General features: G+C 35.1%; 1 protein-coding gene across 4 annotated transcripts in view; it reads right to left on the reverse strand.

Moving 5' to 3' along the window:
• KIAA1468 (KIAA1468 ortholog) overlaps nt 1–15,877 on the reverse strand; it is a 103,829-nt gene that overhangs the window by 37,999 nt on the left and 49,953 nt on the right. For all 4 annotated transcript variants that reach the window (XM_005881789.2, XM_005881788.2, XM_014529646.1 and 1 more), the window contains exons 12-16: nt 11,883–11,973; nt 8,111–8,182; nt 3,614–3,754; nt 3,019–3,183; nt 1,431–1,578 (exon numbers count right to left, since the gene is read on the reverse strand). In XM_005881789.2, the coding sequence (XP_005881851.1) occupies nt 1,431–1,578; nt 3,019–3,183; nt 3,614–3,754; nt 8,111–8,182; nt 11,883–11,973 (617 nt within the window). The remainder of the gene's footprint in view (nt 1–1,430; nt 1,579–3,018; nt 3,184–3,613; nt 3,755–8,110; nt 8,183–11,882; nt 11,974–15,877) is intronic.

Here is a 15,877-nt window from a genome sequence, read left to right on the forward strand (position 1 = left end):
TCATGCACCTATGGATGAGGACAGTGGGTGGGGGGTGAGGGCGGAGGGTGGGGTGGGAACTGGGTGGAGGGGAGTTATGGCGGGAAAAAAGAGGAACTAATGTAATAATCTGAACAATAAAGATTTAATTTAAAAAAATAAATAAATAAAAAAATTTAAAAAAAAAAAAAACAAAAAAACCCAGGAATCAATTAAATTTGGATGGTGAGGAATATTTGTACTTCATATTTCTACATCATGTCAAGGGACATCTGATATCATTTCAAACTATTGGTTACAATCTGCTATAATACAATGGAATGTTATTCATTAAAAAAGTGGCAATTTATTGGAAAATAATGGAACAATGAAAAGTAAAACAGATATGTCAAGACTTAGTATAGGGAGAAAGAAAAAGAGGAAATAAAAAAGACAGGAAAGTCCCTAAGCAGATTAACTGCCTTCCTGAGTGAGGGGCAGAACCTGAAAAGGCCAGCTCTGAGTGCCTTATGAAGACTAATCTTAAAAGTTTGAATTTTCATTCTCCTCAATAATATCACTTAAAAATATTTAAGCCTACTCTATCCATTCTCAATTTTCCAAGTAAAATTGACATTCAAACAGCATATACCATTTTTATGGTATATTTTGTGCATCCTTGGACACACTGATTTATATCCCTAAGATTATAGGTAACCCACACTTTGTTTTTAATCTGAAAAGTTCAATTCTAAAAAAATTTAAGTGTCTGTTGCTGTTCTCAATGTTATATTCTTTTGTCTATCAGAAGACAGGAAGAGACAGTGATAATTTTACAAATCTGAAAAAGCTGAGAAGACTCTCATATATAGTAATAGCTTGTCTATACTAGGTGCAGTGGGGTCACCTAGTGCCATTGATCAAAGGTCACTTACTCATTAGCTGGACACAGATAAGAAAATACTGGCTTTTGCTAACAATTTCACAAATTTATGAAAATAAATCATATTCCTTCTTTGGGGGGAAAAAAGAGAGAATTCTGCCACATTTGCTTATATTCTTTGCAAGGACATAGTAGGAAAGAATAACACATTTACTTTTCCCTAAATAAGATGAAACAGCTGGGGAAGAAAAAAGATAAAGTGGAAATGAAAAGCTTCATAAACTGGCACTCATAAGTATTAAGTAGATCTTTTTTTTGATTCAGTTCTATTAATAAAATACTTATTTCAGTCACCAAAAAAAGGTTATAAAAAGATTATAGATTATGAATAGAAAGTATAAAATAATACCATGAACCTTATCCATAAAAGATGAAGACACACGACCACAAATTCCACACAGACTTATAATACATGTTAGTAAGTATGCTGCCATATAAAGTGATTTTCAAAATTTTAATCAAAAAAAATTCTTTGGGGAGTGAAGCTACTAATACCCTGCATCTCCCTTCCACAATTTTGGTTCAGTACCTTCTATCTGTGGCACTTCACCATGAAGCTTGGCTTTGCTGGAGAAAGGGGCATTCTGCAGCACGAATGCAAAGAGAGATGGGATCAAGGACTGCAAGGCAGAAAGATACATGTGGAGCTTATGTTCATCCAGCCCATGTTCTCCTTCCTGAAACATAAGGAGGTGAAAGCTCATTTTAGTCTTTTGAAATTACGTATTTATGATGCTCTTCCTTTCTGTGGCAAATAATAAAACATTTAAGGACCTGTATACTAGACTCATAGCATAACACCGAATGGAGAGGTCCACAAATCATAATTTTTCTAAGTATGTGAAAATATGAAAAAGCATAGAAGTAACAGAATCTTTTATATGGAAAACTTCAGGGTGAACATTAATCATTTCTATTGGTATGGACCTTCTTTTATAGTTTTTTTTTTTTTAAAGAGGGTCTTATTTTTAAAAATTTTATTAAGTCTGTATAAAGAAATTAAAGTGAACCACAGGAATCATTTTCAATGCTCAATGGCTAAACCTACAGCAGTGCTTACTACTTTCCCTCTCCTACTTTCTATACAGATTTGGTGACATCTGTATCTGATAGCATTGAAAGCATTTTAAAACAAGTGAACACATAGAAGAAATTTCAAAAAGAAAAAAAGAGATAACAGAAAGAAAAAAAGAGTAAGAAGGATCAGTATATAACATTTAACCAAATGCTAAATATTTCACTCTAGTTGTTTATTTATAGTTTTGCTTTAATACTCATTCAGGATTTATAGAAAAAAGTTCGATTTTAAATTATATATATATATATATATTTATATATTCACCTCCAGAGCAGTTATAATGCTTTATGTAAGAGCCTTTATACTAGTAGATCTTTAAAATTTGGGGTAGAAAGGGCAAGAATTGGAAGTCAAAGACTGCTATCAGATCCTTGTTCTGACATTTTACAGCTGAGTAACCCAAGTTACTTAAACACTTAATCTCCTCACAAAAACCAAAATACAATTCAAAGGATTATAGGAATGAAATAATATATTGTATATATAAAGTATATAACTTAATGGCATATGATAGGCATTAAAGAAATGTTCGTTTTTCTTCTAGACTCCAAAATAAACTATTAGTACGAAAAATAGATCAAAGAGTTTCTATTGTTTCAACTCTTTTACTTGGAAAGAATGAAAAGTTCATTTTAAAAGGTGAGGAAATGAACAACTGCAGTGAAATAAACACAGTTAAAGCATTTTGCCATTGTGTGAAGAAGCTAGCTTCAGAGACTCATATTTTAGTTATCTCTGCATTTTGGGACTGGACTTGATCCTTCAAAATATTTTAAGTCTTCAGAAAAGAATAGGAAGAGCCAGCTTTCTGAATAATGTATTAGCAAAGTCAGATCATGTCCTTTCTCCTCTAGCTTTAGCAGAGCAGAACTTCCTCAAATCTCCCCTGGCTCCAGTCCAACAGAATCTTTAATTGGTAATTTATTAGAATGTTCATCTAAGTGGTACTTTCTGTCTTTGCTTCCCAATATTTTGTTAAGATGCTTTAGAACACACCTTTTAAATTTCTATAAACTACATAAACAAAGAGAATGTTTACCCTGAGAAGTTTTTCAATCTTGCTCAGCAATGTAGGTATAAGATGAGACTGTAAATTTCCAAGTTCTGTAGTCCAGGCAGCATAAGCTGGTAAAAATACTTGATGTGTTGCATTAACTACTCTTTCTGAGGGATCACCCAAGGCTGACAGCAACAATTCAAAACCCTGCCAAAACAACAACAAAAAGCAAAAAGCAGGCAAAATGTAGATTTTATTTTAAAAAAAGAACTTAAAAAAACAACTCAATAAAAAGTAGTAAGTACACATTGCAGTACATTTAGAGAACATTTGAAGAAAGAAAGCCATCTATAATTCCACCCTTCCCATTTTCTTTAAAGAAAATGCCATGTATAAATTGATGAGGAAACAAAGGAGAGCGGTGGTAAACATGCATGCTTGTTGCCAGTTTCCTGTATAAACGAATCACAGCATTCTTTCTTCTGAATTGCAGAACTGAAACCGGGCAGCCAACCCGACTGGTTAAAGGGGACATAATTGCCATCCCTATTATAGATTATAGAGTATCTGAATCAGATTTGAAATATTATCTGGAATTTTAAAATGAAGTAAATGGGGTTTAATCTGAAAAACACACCTGTTGATATTTGTCTGGATCATCAATGTATCCCATAATGATACCGAGGCTTTTGATCACAGCTTCCCTTACCAAATCTGCCTTATCTTCCATTAACATTTGTTGCAACATTGAAAGAACCAAGGAGCTACGAATTTCTTTCTGAAAATAAAAAGAGGTTTTTGCTATTTATTTACATCAGCAGAAGAAAAATATGGAAAATGACAGATATCCACATATTCAAAATGCGGACTAAATATATATTAACACTTTCCTATGTTTGTTTCAAGTCTTCATTTTTTGAAGAGATAGAACATTACAAGTAGAGCCAAAGTATCACTCTCCTCTCCCCTCTCCCACCTTCTTCTATCCTCCCTCTCTAAAGGTAGCAGCAACTATCCTGAATTCAGTATTAATCATCTCCCAGCATGTTTTATACCTTTGCTAAATAGTGCAAACCCTTAGAGCACATTGTAGCAGGCATTTCTGGCAAATCACCAAAGTCAACACTCTGCTATAAATGGACAATGAGTCTTCTATCACTACCTATTCAACTCAGAGAAAAGTGTTGAAAGTTATAACAGGAGGGTTACAAAAATTACTCTGGCAATCAAAGCATTTGCCTGACGTAGGGAGTGTGGAAACATTATAAAATTCTAGTGTTCCTATTTTTTAAAGAACTGAGAAAAAAATTCAAACAGGATAGTAAAATATGAGAGTAAAGTGGAAAAGTACTTTAACAAGAATTGCATTGCTAGTCTCAGATGCTACTATTTAATATAATGCCAACCACTGTTGTGTCTTAATTTCACATAATTTTTTTCTCACAGTTAAAGAATGTTAATAGTTTAGCCTAATTAATGGCTGAAGCTAGAATGAAGAGTTATCACTATACAAAGTCTTGCTTTTCCTTCCCTTCTTTGTAACATTATTGTAACTTGATTAATTTATAACAATTCTTTAAACCTAAACTTGTTTAAGTTCTTTTTACATATAATGATTAGAATAAAATAAAAATGAAAGATGTGATCATTTTCATAAATTTACAGTGTGATTTGGTATGCAGAGCAAAGTCTGACATTTTTAAATGACCTAGTTTTTGTTTTGACTTTTTAGAAACATCTATGTAATTTTAGCAAATTTTAGTCACATTTAGGTTGGTGAATATGCCTTCAGGTATAGCCTTGTTTATTTATCCTTTAGGCTAAAAACTGCCCCCCCTCTCAATGCATTAAAGTATCTTAATCTTAAGATACTTTAAATATCAATCTAAATATTGGTTTAAAAATTAGCTTCTTATTTAGTATCAGCATGGACCATGGGGCAGAGGTACATAAACTTCAGCTGGGTATGTGCTTCACACTGATCTAGGCTGAGATCAACTGTGGCAGTTAGTTTCAGGATGCCGCAGGGAACTCACAGGACAAGTCAGGAGGTGTTACCACACTGAGATTTTACATGACCAGTTACAGTGTGATATGAGGCCAGTGGAGATCCATGGAGGAAGCTTAAGTCTATTATTAATACTGCTTAGCATTCTAGTATTAGGAGCAGTGTGGAACAGCTTCCTTATCATTTGCAAGCATGTGATGTTCACCTTTATCTTGAAACTATAAATAATAGGACGCTCAAATTCACTCAAGTATATCTATCTATATGACTTGTCACAATAATATAACAGTTTTTTCCTATAGGATAAACATTAAAAATTTTTCATTATGCCTAGTTCCTGGTGAATATATGGGAAAATAACTCCAAGGTACTGTTGATAGGAGTATAAATCTATGCTATCTTGGTTGGGGTCAATTTAACACTGTCAAAATAAAAAATGCAAATGCTGAAAGAAGCAAGATGCAGAGGTATTAACAGTATGTGAAATTTTTAAAATGCACAGATACCCAAGCAAAAACCTGTAAATAGAGTTTACTGTTGGGGATATAGAACACTGTATATTATATAATTAATTTTGGGTAAGAAAATTTTAAAGAATTTAAAAATTATAAAGCTGGTGTAAGCATAAATTTTTATTTTCTGTAAGTAATAATTATAAAGTCTTAACACTAGATAGATATCTTTGGAGAAGATGACTAGGGGCCAGAGGGGGAAGTCTTTTATTTTCATTTTACTTTTTTCTGTACTGTATAACAACTTATTTTTATTTTTTATTTTTTAAAAATATATTTTATTGACACCCCCTACTGGGGATGTGCCCGCAACCAAGGTACATGCCCTTGACTGGAATTGAACCTGGAACATATCCACTGAGCCAAACCGGTTAGGGCAACAATTTATTTTTAACAACAACAAAAATATATTGTTACTGTGCGACACTATGGGCTACTCGTTTTTCTTTCCATTTTTTTCTGAATAAAAAAAACATTAAATTTTACTTAAAAAAACACACAATTGTTTGACTATTGGTTTCTCACTCTTCACTAAAGGGCATGTTAATAGTAAATGCAGAGTTATCACTATACAAAGTCTTTCCTTTCCTTCCATAAATAGCTCATTATTGTATAATTCCACTTTTGTATCCTTTTAAAAGAACAAGTTTCAAAAATGACCCTTTAAGACAGGAGTCTTGGCTTTGAGGACCATAAGGCCTCTATTGCAACTGCTCAACTCTGCTGTTGTAGGGTGAAAGCAGACACAGATAATCCATAAACACATGGGTGTGGCTGTGTTCCAATAAAACTATTTATAAAACAGGTTATGGACTAGATTCAGTGTCCTGGCTGTAGTTTGTCAACCTCTGCTTTAAATTATGATTGTTTAAATTAAAATAATTGTGATGTCACCTCATTCTTCTACTCCTAAGCACCATGGGAAGATACCTAAAAGTGGTTCTCATTCTTTGTGGTTGCAGACTCCTTCAATCATTTAAAAATAAATGAGCATATCAAACAGAATTGTTTGGGTAAGTAATACCTATTGATATTTATCGTCTTAGAAATTAAAACTAAGAAATTTAAAATATGTATCAATTTATTTAAAAATAAACTCATTAGGCTAACAAATAATATTTTAATGAAAATAACTTCATAAAACAAAGCAATGAACAAGAAGAATGGTGTTGTTTTACATTTTATTGCAAAATCTTTTTAATGTCTGACTTAAAAGAAGATATGTAGATTTTCTTATCTGCTCTGAATTCAATTGTTGTGGTATTTTGTTCTGGTCGAAGTATTTAAAAAAATATGGCCTCACACAGACATGCAATTAAAAAAGGGAGGAGTATTTTAATAGTCTTTTCTGATAATAGATATTTTACTTTGATGGTACGCTCAAATTGGACAAGTGGTAGTTTCTTAAAAGTTAGTTGCAATGTGGAATCTGAAACCATGATATGGTTCATTGCTAATAACCAGGTAAGCTCTTTAAAGTCTGATACATTAGATTCCATTGGACTATCTTGAACTTTGCTTCTAATTATTACCCACGCACGAATTTGAGTATTTTACATTGGTCATTTGAGAAATAATGGATTGCAGAGTTATGCAGATATTCTTCAATATTGACACATTTTATTATAATATAAAAACAAATCACATTTGTTAGTATCACCAACGATCTCAGAAAAGTGTTTACATACTTAGAAACTATCAAGCTCATAGTGGCAGATAGAAGTTTTCCAAAATTCTTGTTCTCACTTAAAGTTCCAATTTTATCACTGGCAATAAATGCCATCTACTTGTTTTCCTTGAAGTGACAGGGTCATTTTCATGAAAATGCTTGACAAATACCAAAGTCTGAATAACCATAAATTGTTTGTCAATCAGTGGTCTGTCAAGTAAAATCAGTAGACCATGAAAAAAAGTAGCTAGTTCAGCTCAGAACGCAAACTACTTTGAGTAATTTTCATAAAATAGCCATTAAATTTTATGCAGCAAAAAGGCTCAATATCGGTATTTTCTATTTCATCAAAAATATTAAAAACAGACATACACAAGAGAAAAGATTTAGGAGAATTAATAATTTAACCGATTCATCAAACTTATTTTTAAGTGAAATTGACTTTTTCTGATCAAACTTATTTTTAGGTGAAATTGACTTTTTCAGTAAGTGCATGGTGGTGAGGAATACAATCATTACCAGTATATTTGGGTGTCACTGCCTTAATTAGTGTTAATGCACTGGCATTGTTTCCCATTATAACTTTTGCACCAACCGTGTAAATGTCAACATAGAGAACAAGACAAAACATGTTTTAATATTATTATGAAAATACTTTTCTCTTGATGGACCTCTTTGAAAGAATGTCAAGTGAACCCTCAGAGTCCTCCGACCTGCTCATACAATTGAATTTATTTACACTCATGCAAAATCAATGGCTAATGTGCCCGTCTGCAATGCCATATTATATCAATGTAATGCTTTTCTTTTTGATTCATCTTTTTCTTGTATTAGGACAGCATGCCCAAAGAGAATTTGGATTAAAATGTTAAAGACACTTGGGAAAAGGTTTCTTTATTATTTAAAAGGAAAAAAAGTTTGTAAGAAAAAAATGACAATTCTTACAGGAAGGTAAGGTGCCAAAGCTCCACAGGATTCTGCCACAAGCAGTCGTCTTTCTGGGTATTTGTGATTAATCTAGAGTAAAAAGCACATCAAGCATAAACAACATAATCTTCCTTCCTCCAACAGAGCATTATTTTTCACCACAAATCCTGTTAAAAATACAATAAAACTTCTCTTTTCCACTCTGGAAATCCCTGTGTATATCTGAATCAGGAGTAAGGAAATCGGGGAAAGACTAAAAAACGAGGTCACAGGACTTATCTGTTAAAGAACAAAGGATAAAGCAAAGGTGAAAATTTGGCAAGGTTTCTATTGTGGGCTTGCCTAAGACTAGGCTTTCCTTAGGATGGTGGGGACAACTTTCTCCTTCCATACAAACATTAATATATTTGGAAAACCCAGGTTCTGAATACTATAGATACTAGAGGCCCAGTGCACGGATTTGTGCACTGGTGGGGTCCCTTGGCCTGGCCTGCACCCTCTCCCAATCTGGGACCCCTCGGGGGATTGTCAGACTGCTGGTTTTGGCCCAATCCCTGCAGGCCAGGACGAGGGACCCCACCGGTGAATGAACCCATGCACCGGGCCTCTAGTATGCATATAAGATCTTTGGTTAATCTCTTCCCACTCCTCCCTCCCCCCCCTTCCTTCTGAGATTCATCAGTCTGTTCCATGTTTCCATGCCTGTGCGTTAAGCGTCTACCCCCTGGTGGTCAGTGCGTGTCATAGCTACCGGTCGAAAGGTCGCTTAGGCTTTAATATATATATAGATGGTTTATGACAGGAATGACTCATTAGTCCTCTTTTGTAGCTAAGGCAGTGGTTCTCAACCTTCCTAATGCCGCGACCCTTTAATACAGTTCCTCATGTTGTGGTGACCCCCAATTTCATTGTTACAAATTGAACATAATTAAAGCATAGTGATTAATCACAAAAACAATATGTAATTATATATGTGTTTTCCGATGGTCTTAGGCGACCCCTGTGAAAGGGTCATTCGACTCCCAAAGGGGTCGAGACCCACAGGTTGAGAACTGCTGAGCTAAGGGATTAGAAAATAAGTTAATCAATTATTTAACCAGAGCCTTAGACTAGTGATGAGATTTTGTTTTCAAAGTAAGCAGACTTTAATCCATTTATGTTTGCATATGCAGGACGAAGGGATTTTGCTATTGTGATGACTATACTGAACCAAAACAAAAAATAACCAAAAGAAAAAAAGACATGCTGGGTTTTGTTCCCATATGTCGTCTTCATAGAATATAAATTTTTCTTTGACTGGAAAAGAGGTATATCTGCTCTCATATTTCCACATGAAAAGGTGACATAACTCATTAAAGTATTGGGTGCCTAAAATTAGGAAAAGAAATTATATAGCAATCTGTTGGGCAAAAAACTGGAGGTAGGCAGCTAGACAGATCCCTAATATCCATGTTTATTCAGGTTACAGAAGAGGTGGTGGTAGAGATATTTATAACTGACATTTTTGAATTAAATTCAGAAATAGTAACCTCAAAGTAGAATGGTTTGAATGTCCAAGTGTGTTCTACATAAATTTTCATTTTGTTTTTCTTTAGTCTAGCTCAGTGAGTCTCAAAATTAAATGTACATAAAAAAATCAAATGTATTAGCAACGAACAAACAGAAAATAAAATTTTAAAAATTCTATTTATACTAATATCAAAAAGAAAAATACTTAGGAATAAATTAAACAAAAAAGTACATAAATGATATTTTGAAAACTACAAAACATGGTTGAAAAAAATTTAAAGACCTAAATAAATAGAAATACATCTTAAATTCATGGATTGGAAAGTTTACTATTGTTAGGATGGCAATAATCTCCAAATTGATCTACAGATTTAATGCAATCCTTATGAAAATTCCAGCTGGCTTCTTTGCAGAAATTGGCAAGCTGATCCTAAAATTCACATGACAATTCAAGGTACCCAGATTAGCCAAAATAATCTTGAACTATGAGAACTAAGTTTGAGGGGTTGGGGATTATATTTGAGGTGATAAAATTGTTCTAAGATTGATTGTGGTGGTAGTTGTATAATTCTGTGAATATACTAAAAACCACGGAACTGTACACTTAGAATGGGTAAATTATACAGTATATGAATTGTACTTTGATACAACTTAAAAAGGAAGTGAAAAAAATTATAAAAGAATAATTGTCCAGAATTATATGTGTTGTTTCCAGGTTAATTTGACTCTCAGTGATTATTAGTCTCACTCTAAATTAGTATGTACAATAATCTATAGATGACATAAAAAATGACTATGCATAATGTTCACTTCCAGATATAACTCCATGAAATTTTAAAAAGAAAAATAAATACTAAAAGAAACTGGAACAGAATTCTAAAAGACTATATGCTTTAGTGATACTCCAGAGACCAATATTTTTTAAGAATAAATGACCATACTACTATGAATAAGTAAGTAAGAAAGCCATCATTTTAAGATGGAAAAATAAACTACTTAATTACCTAAACTTCAAGTCTAGAAAGTCAAGATTCTGAGTTCTACAGAGAACTGGAATATTAAAATTCAATATAAAACCGTAAGTATTGTCCATAGTGAGTTGAATTATAAACACTACAATCTCCTACATCAAAGGTTTATACTCTATAGTCTCTATATTTTAACATATAACTATATACATAAGATATTATTTCTGTTACCTACCTACTTACCTATCCACAAAGATACACACATACCTTCTTGCTCTCCCTTGAGCTTATCAGGCATACTCCCATCTCAAGGCTTTTGTATTTCTAGTATCTCACTTAATTCAGATCCTTGCCTAAACATCACTTCCTCAGAGATTTCTTCTCTGACCACCCTTTCTAAAATAGCATTCCCCATCGCTCCCTAGCCCTTATCCTGCTTTATTTTATTAGAGGCCTGGTGTATGACATTTGTGCACTGGGGGGGAAGGGGGGTATTCCCTCAGCCTGGCCTGCACCCTCTCGCTGTCTAGGAGCCCTCGGGGGTTGTCTGACTGATGGCTTAGGCTCATGGGGAGCGGGCCTAAACCGTCAGTCAGACATCCTTAGTGCTGCTGCGAAGGTGGAAGAGTTTCCTGCCACCACCACTGCGCTAGCCAGGTGTGAGCCCGGCTTCTGGCTGTGTGGCGCTCCCCCTGTGGGAGCGCACTGACCACTAGGGGGCAGCTCCTGCATTGAGCGTCTGCCCCTGGTGGTCAGTGCACATCACAGTGACCTGTCGTTCTGCTGTTCGGCAGATTTGCATATTAGCCTTTTATTATATAGGACAGCTTATAACACTATAAAACACTGTATCATTGATTTGTTTACTCTTATCACAACGATGTCTTTGTGTTTATTCCCCCATTGTATTCCTAGGCACTATCCAGTACTGGAACTAGTGTTTCTTAAATATTTGTTGGGAGAATGAATACTGCAAAACATCCCAGAGCATTCTTAAGCACTATTAAATCACAGTGCTGGGCTATACAAATAGCAGTATAATTCATATCCCACATATTTCCTAATGGCATTTAAAAAGAAGATATGAACATTTATGATAACCTAGAATATAATAGCTAGGGAAAAACCCAATAGGTACTATTATTATTTTTAAATATATTTTCATTGATTTCGGAGAAGGGTGAGGGAGAGATGGATCGAGCCCGCCACCTGGGCATGTTCCCTTGACTGGAATCGAACCCGGTACCTTTCAGTCTGCAGGCCAACGCCCTATCCACTAAGTAAACCTGCAAGGGCGAACCCAATAAATTTACCTGTTCCCAACACTGTGGTAAAAGTTCAGCTTCTACACGCGTTGGTCCAACATGACGTGCAAATGCTACACAACCCGTCAGTATCATTTGCCTGAAAATAATACAAATAAATAAAAACGTGGTTTTTTAGAAAGTACAACTAGGACTAAGGGTAAAAATGAGTCAGCTCTGTAATTCACATGAAGTACAATATTTTTGTATAATCAAAATAGACATTTCCAACAATGGACTAGACTCCACCAAGAGTGAGTTCCTTAAGATGTGTGCCCCTACCAGTGGCCACACCATTTATGAGACATGTTGTGAGGGTTCTCTATTGGTGTGAAGCTGAAACTCAACCTCCTAAATTAACTTCCTACATATGCATTCTGCGAGTATATGTCCAATGCTTCAGCTCCTACTGAACTTCAGTTTTTAGCCACTAAAACTATCAGTGATTGTTCCCCAGTATTTCTATAATAAAAACTATGAATTCATATTAGTAAAATGATATTTATCTAATCAGAATTTTTGGTACTGCACCTAAGATAACTGGAAGACAGCTTCTGACATGGCTCCCAATGACATCCATCTCCTGACATCCACATCCTTGTATAATCCCAATCTCCTGAGTTGTAGACTGTACTTAAGGATTTGCTTTTAATGGAAAGAACCATGGCCAAAGTGATGGATTATCACTCCTGAGATTAGGTTACAAAAGTCTGTGATTTTCATCTGGTGGGTGTCTTAGCTGCCTTCTAACCTGGCATGCTTTGATGAAGTATGCTGCCATTTGGAGGCCTTTGTGGCAAGGAATTGAAGGCAGCCTTTCACCAAAGATCAGTGAGGAACTGAGACCCTCAGTCCAAAAACCCATGAGAAACTGAATCCTACCAACAGCCAATCATGTGAGTGAGCTTAGAAGCAAATCCTTCCCTAGTGAAGACTTGAGATGACTATATGTCCAGCCAATACCTTGATTACAGCTTTATAAGAGACCTTGAAGCAGAGAACCCAAATTAACTGACCCACACAAGTTATATTATAAAAATGAGTTTATTTGAAACTACTTTCTTTTGGGGTAATTTTTTACAGAATAATATATAAATAACTAGAACTTAAAGAGTATAAAACTTTAAATAAGATATTTATCTTTAGAATGAAGTTCCACTTAAAATGACTTTAAGTGAAGAATTGGCAGTTTTTTCACTTTTGATTGTCTAAGACTCCAAACAGTAAAACCTGATGGGGAAAAAAAGTAGGACTTAAATAGATGCTTAAAGTATCCAACGTTGAGGAAAACCAAAATAGAAGGTTTAATTCATATTAACTTTAAAATCAGCACATTGAGCCCAAATATTGCTCACTGCTGTTTCTCAAAAACATGTCAATTTAACTCAAACAGGAGAATGACTTTAAATTTCTATTTAGTTTAGCCAAACTAGCTAAAACTCCCATGTTGAGGAGATTAATGACAAAGAACATCTGGACAAAATAAAAGAACTGTTGAGCCAGTATATCTTCATTATATATTGCAGCTTCTTCTCACCACAACTTTGTAATAACCTGATTCCCATTTATATTTATACTAGTGGCCCAGTGCATGGATTTGTGCACATTGAAAGGAAATTAATTAGAAGAAATATTTTAATATCGCTATTCACCCTTTCTCTATAAAGGAAGTGTCAACCAAATTCACGATTGATAATGACAGATCAAAATACATGTGTGACTGGCGCCAGTGAGAGCTTTGTATGTATTGCACATGCACGACTCAACTTAGCCTTTTATAGCTATAGAATAAACTTGCTTAATTAGACCTGCTTTCTGATTTAGCTAAGTTTCTCCAGCCCAGTGAAGCACCCCAACTTCTCTTTCAGGTAATTGTCAGCAGCACAGTAGTAAATATCAACATGAAGCAGATTATTATTATAGATCACGCAGGAAGAACAAAGGGTAAAATATATAACTGCAGCAGTGTTTGACTATATTCTGAGCAGTGAGAAAACCTGAAGTCATTTTCAGGTCCACCATTTCTTACTTCTTTTCAGTTGGGTCAAGTTTCTAAACTTTGTAAATCTCCGTTTTCCAGCTAATGAAGAGAAAATAGGATTCTACTAAGTCTCCTATCTACCTACTCCAGGACTTCTGTGGGGATCAAATGAGATGAGGCATGGGACAACGCTTCACAAACATTTGGTTAAAGTGTAAAATGTTTGCACCTGGCTATAAAGCAAGTCGTGTTCCCAGGCTGAAGAAACTCCAAGAAGTCGCTAGGGTGAGGAAGCTGGGTGTTGCTACGTGCCATCATTACCCGGCGCCCACAGTGGGGTAATGATGTTTCTGGGCTGGGCTGTGGGCCGCATTTTGCACCATGGGTCTTGGCAGTGTTGGCTGCAATTTGGTGGGGTGTCACTCTGGGGTGGTGGTGGGGCCTGTGTCCACTTGGGGGAAGCTGAGTGTTGGTCTGTGGGCGCTAGGTCTGTAGTGCCGTTTATTGTTAAATGGCCTGCTGCTAGGGAGAGGAAGCCGGGCGTTGCTACGTGACGTCATTACCCGCTGCCCACAGCCACAGTTTCCAGGCTGGGCTGGGCTGTGGGCCATATTTTGCGCCATGGGGTCTCGGCAGCAGTCAGCTGCAATTTGGTGGGTTGTTGCTCTGGGATGGTGGCGGGGCCTGTGTACCACTTGCGGGAAGCCCAGTGTTGCTTTGTGGGCACCAGGTCCACGGTGCCATTTCTTTGTAAATGGCCTGTGTGCATCACGGCAGCTTCTGCATTGAGTGTCTGCCCTGGTGGTCAGTGTGTGTCATAGTGACCAGTCAGACGGTTGGAGGGACACTTAGCATATTAGCCTGTTATATATATAGATCATTGTCTTCTATGCCTATTTTTCTACTTTCCTTTTGCCTTTTATTTCCTTCTACTTTAGGATGGCAAATAAAATGAACAAAAGGAAAATGGAAAAAGAAATTACCAAGCTTTACACACAGTACTTGAGCTGCCTGCTCCCCAATGAAAATTTCCTAATATCTGATAATTGTTTTTTCTCCCCACTAGTGTCTTAAAATAATGAGGAGAAATACACATAGGTTCCATAATTGTTTGATAATTATAATAAATAATCTTTGGTGAAATGTAAGCATTTTGAACACCTGTAAGAAGTATACATTGTATAAGACTTTAAATCCTGAGTCACCATCACTATACTAGAGATGGACAAACATGTTGAAAAAATGTAAGACCCTAAAAACAAACTTCTTAGCACAGTGAAGAATCAAAATTCTAAAAGTTAATACAGCTTTGAAATATAGCTGAGAACAGAAAAGGTCAGATGGCTTACAGATTATTAACAGCATTAGAAACAGGCTCCTGTGATGGCAAAAATAAATGCTGTTCCTACTTGTGGAAATCATAGGACAGAGATTGTTTGCCTAGTTTTTGACAAAGCTAAAAATGTGGTGTCAATAATGGTTGCTATGAAGAACTGGCCCAAAGCATCATTATTGAGCATAAAATTAAGTTTTTCTTAGGATCTGATCAAAGAAGCCTGAGATTTGTTAAGTAAGGAAGAGACAACTGATTATATGTCAAATATATTATGCTAACTTAAAAATTTTGCTTTTTAAATTTCTTATTTGCATTATATATAATCAATTAATTAGACTATTTTTATAAATAATTATTTTTCTGTAAGGTGAAAGATTAAAGTGTGGACAATGGTGTTTAATTCCTGACATATCTCAACCAAGGTACTTTTGGCCACCAGGTGGCAGCTATTAGCTTTACATGTAAAGTATGAAAATGAGCTATAGATCTAGAGGCTTTGCCCTTACAAATCTAAAAATGACAATGTAATAAATTATATTTAATTATTAAGTTACCAAGATAGTAAGTAATATTTTTCAAGGAGAAAATATAATATTAATTTGCCCATATAGCACCATCAAATTGTCCTTAGAAAATTTTCAGTTTGCAATGAATGATATAGACACAGTGATTTAATTTCCCTTATTT

The sequence above is a fragment of the Myotis brandtii genome, unplaced genomic scaffold, assembly GCF_000412655.1.
Source record: "Myotis brandtii unplaced genomic scaffold, ASM41265v1 scaffold69, whole genome shotgun sequence".
Lineage (NCBI taxonomy): Eukaryota > Metazoa > Chordata > Mammalia > Chiroptera > Vespertilionidae > Myotis > Myotis brandtii.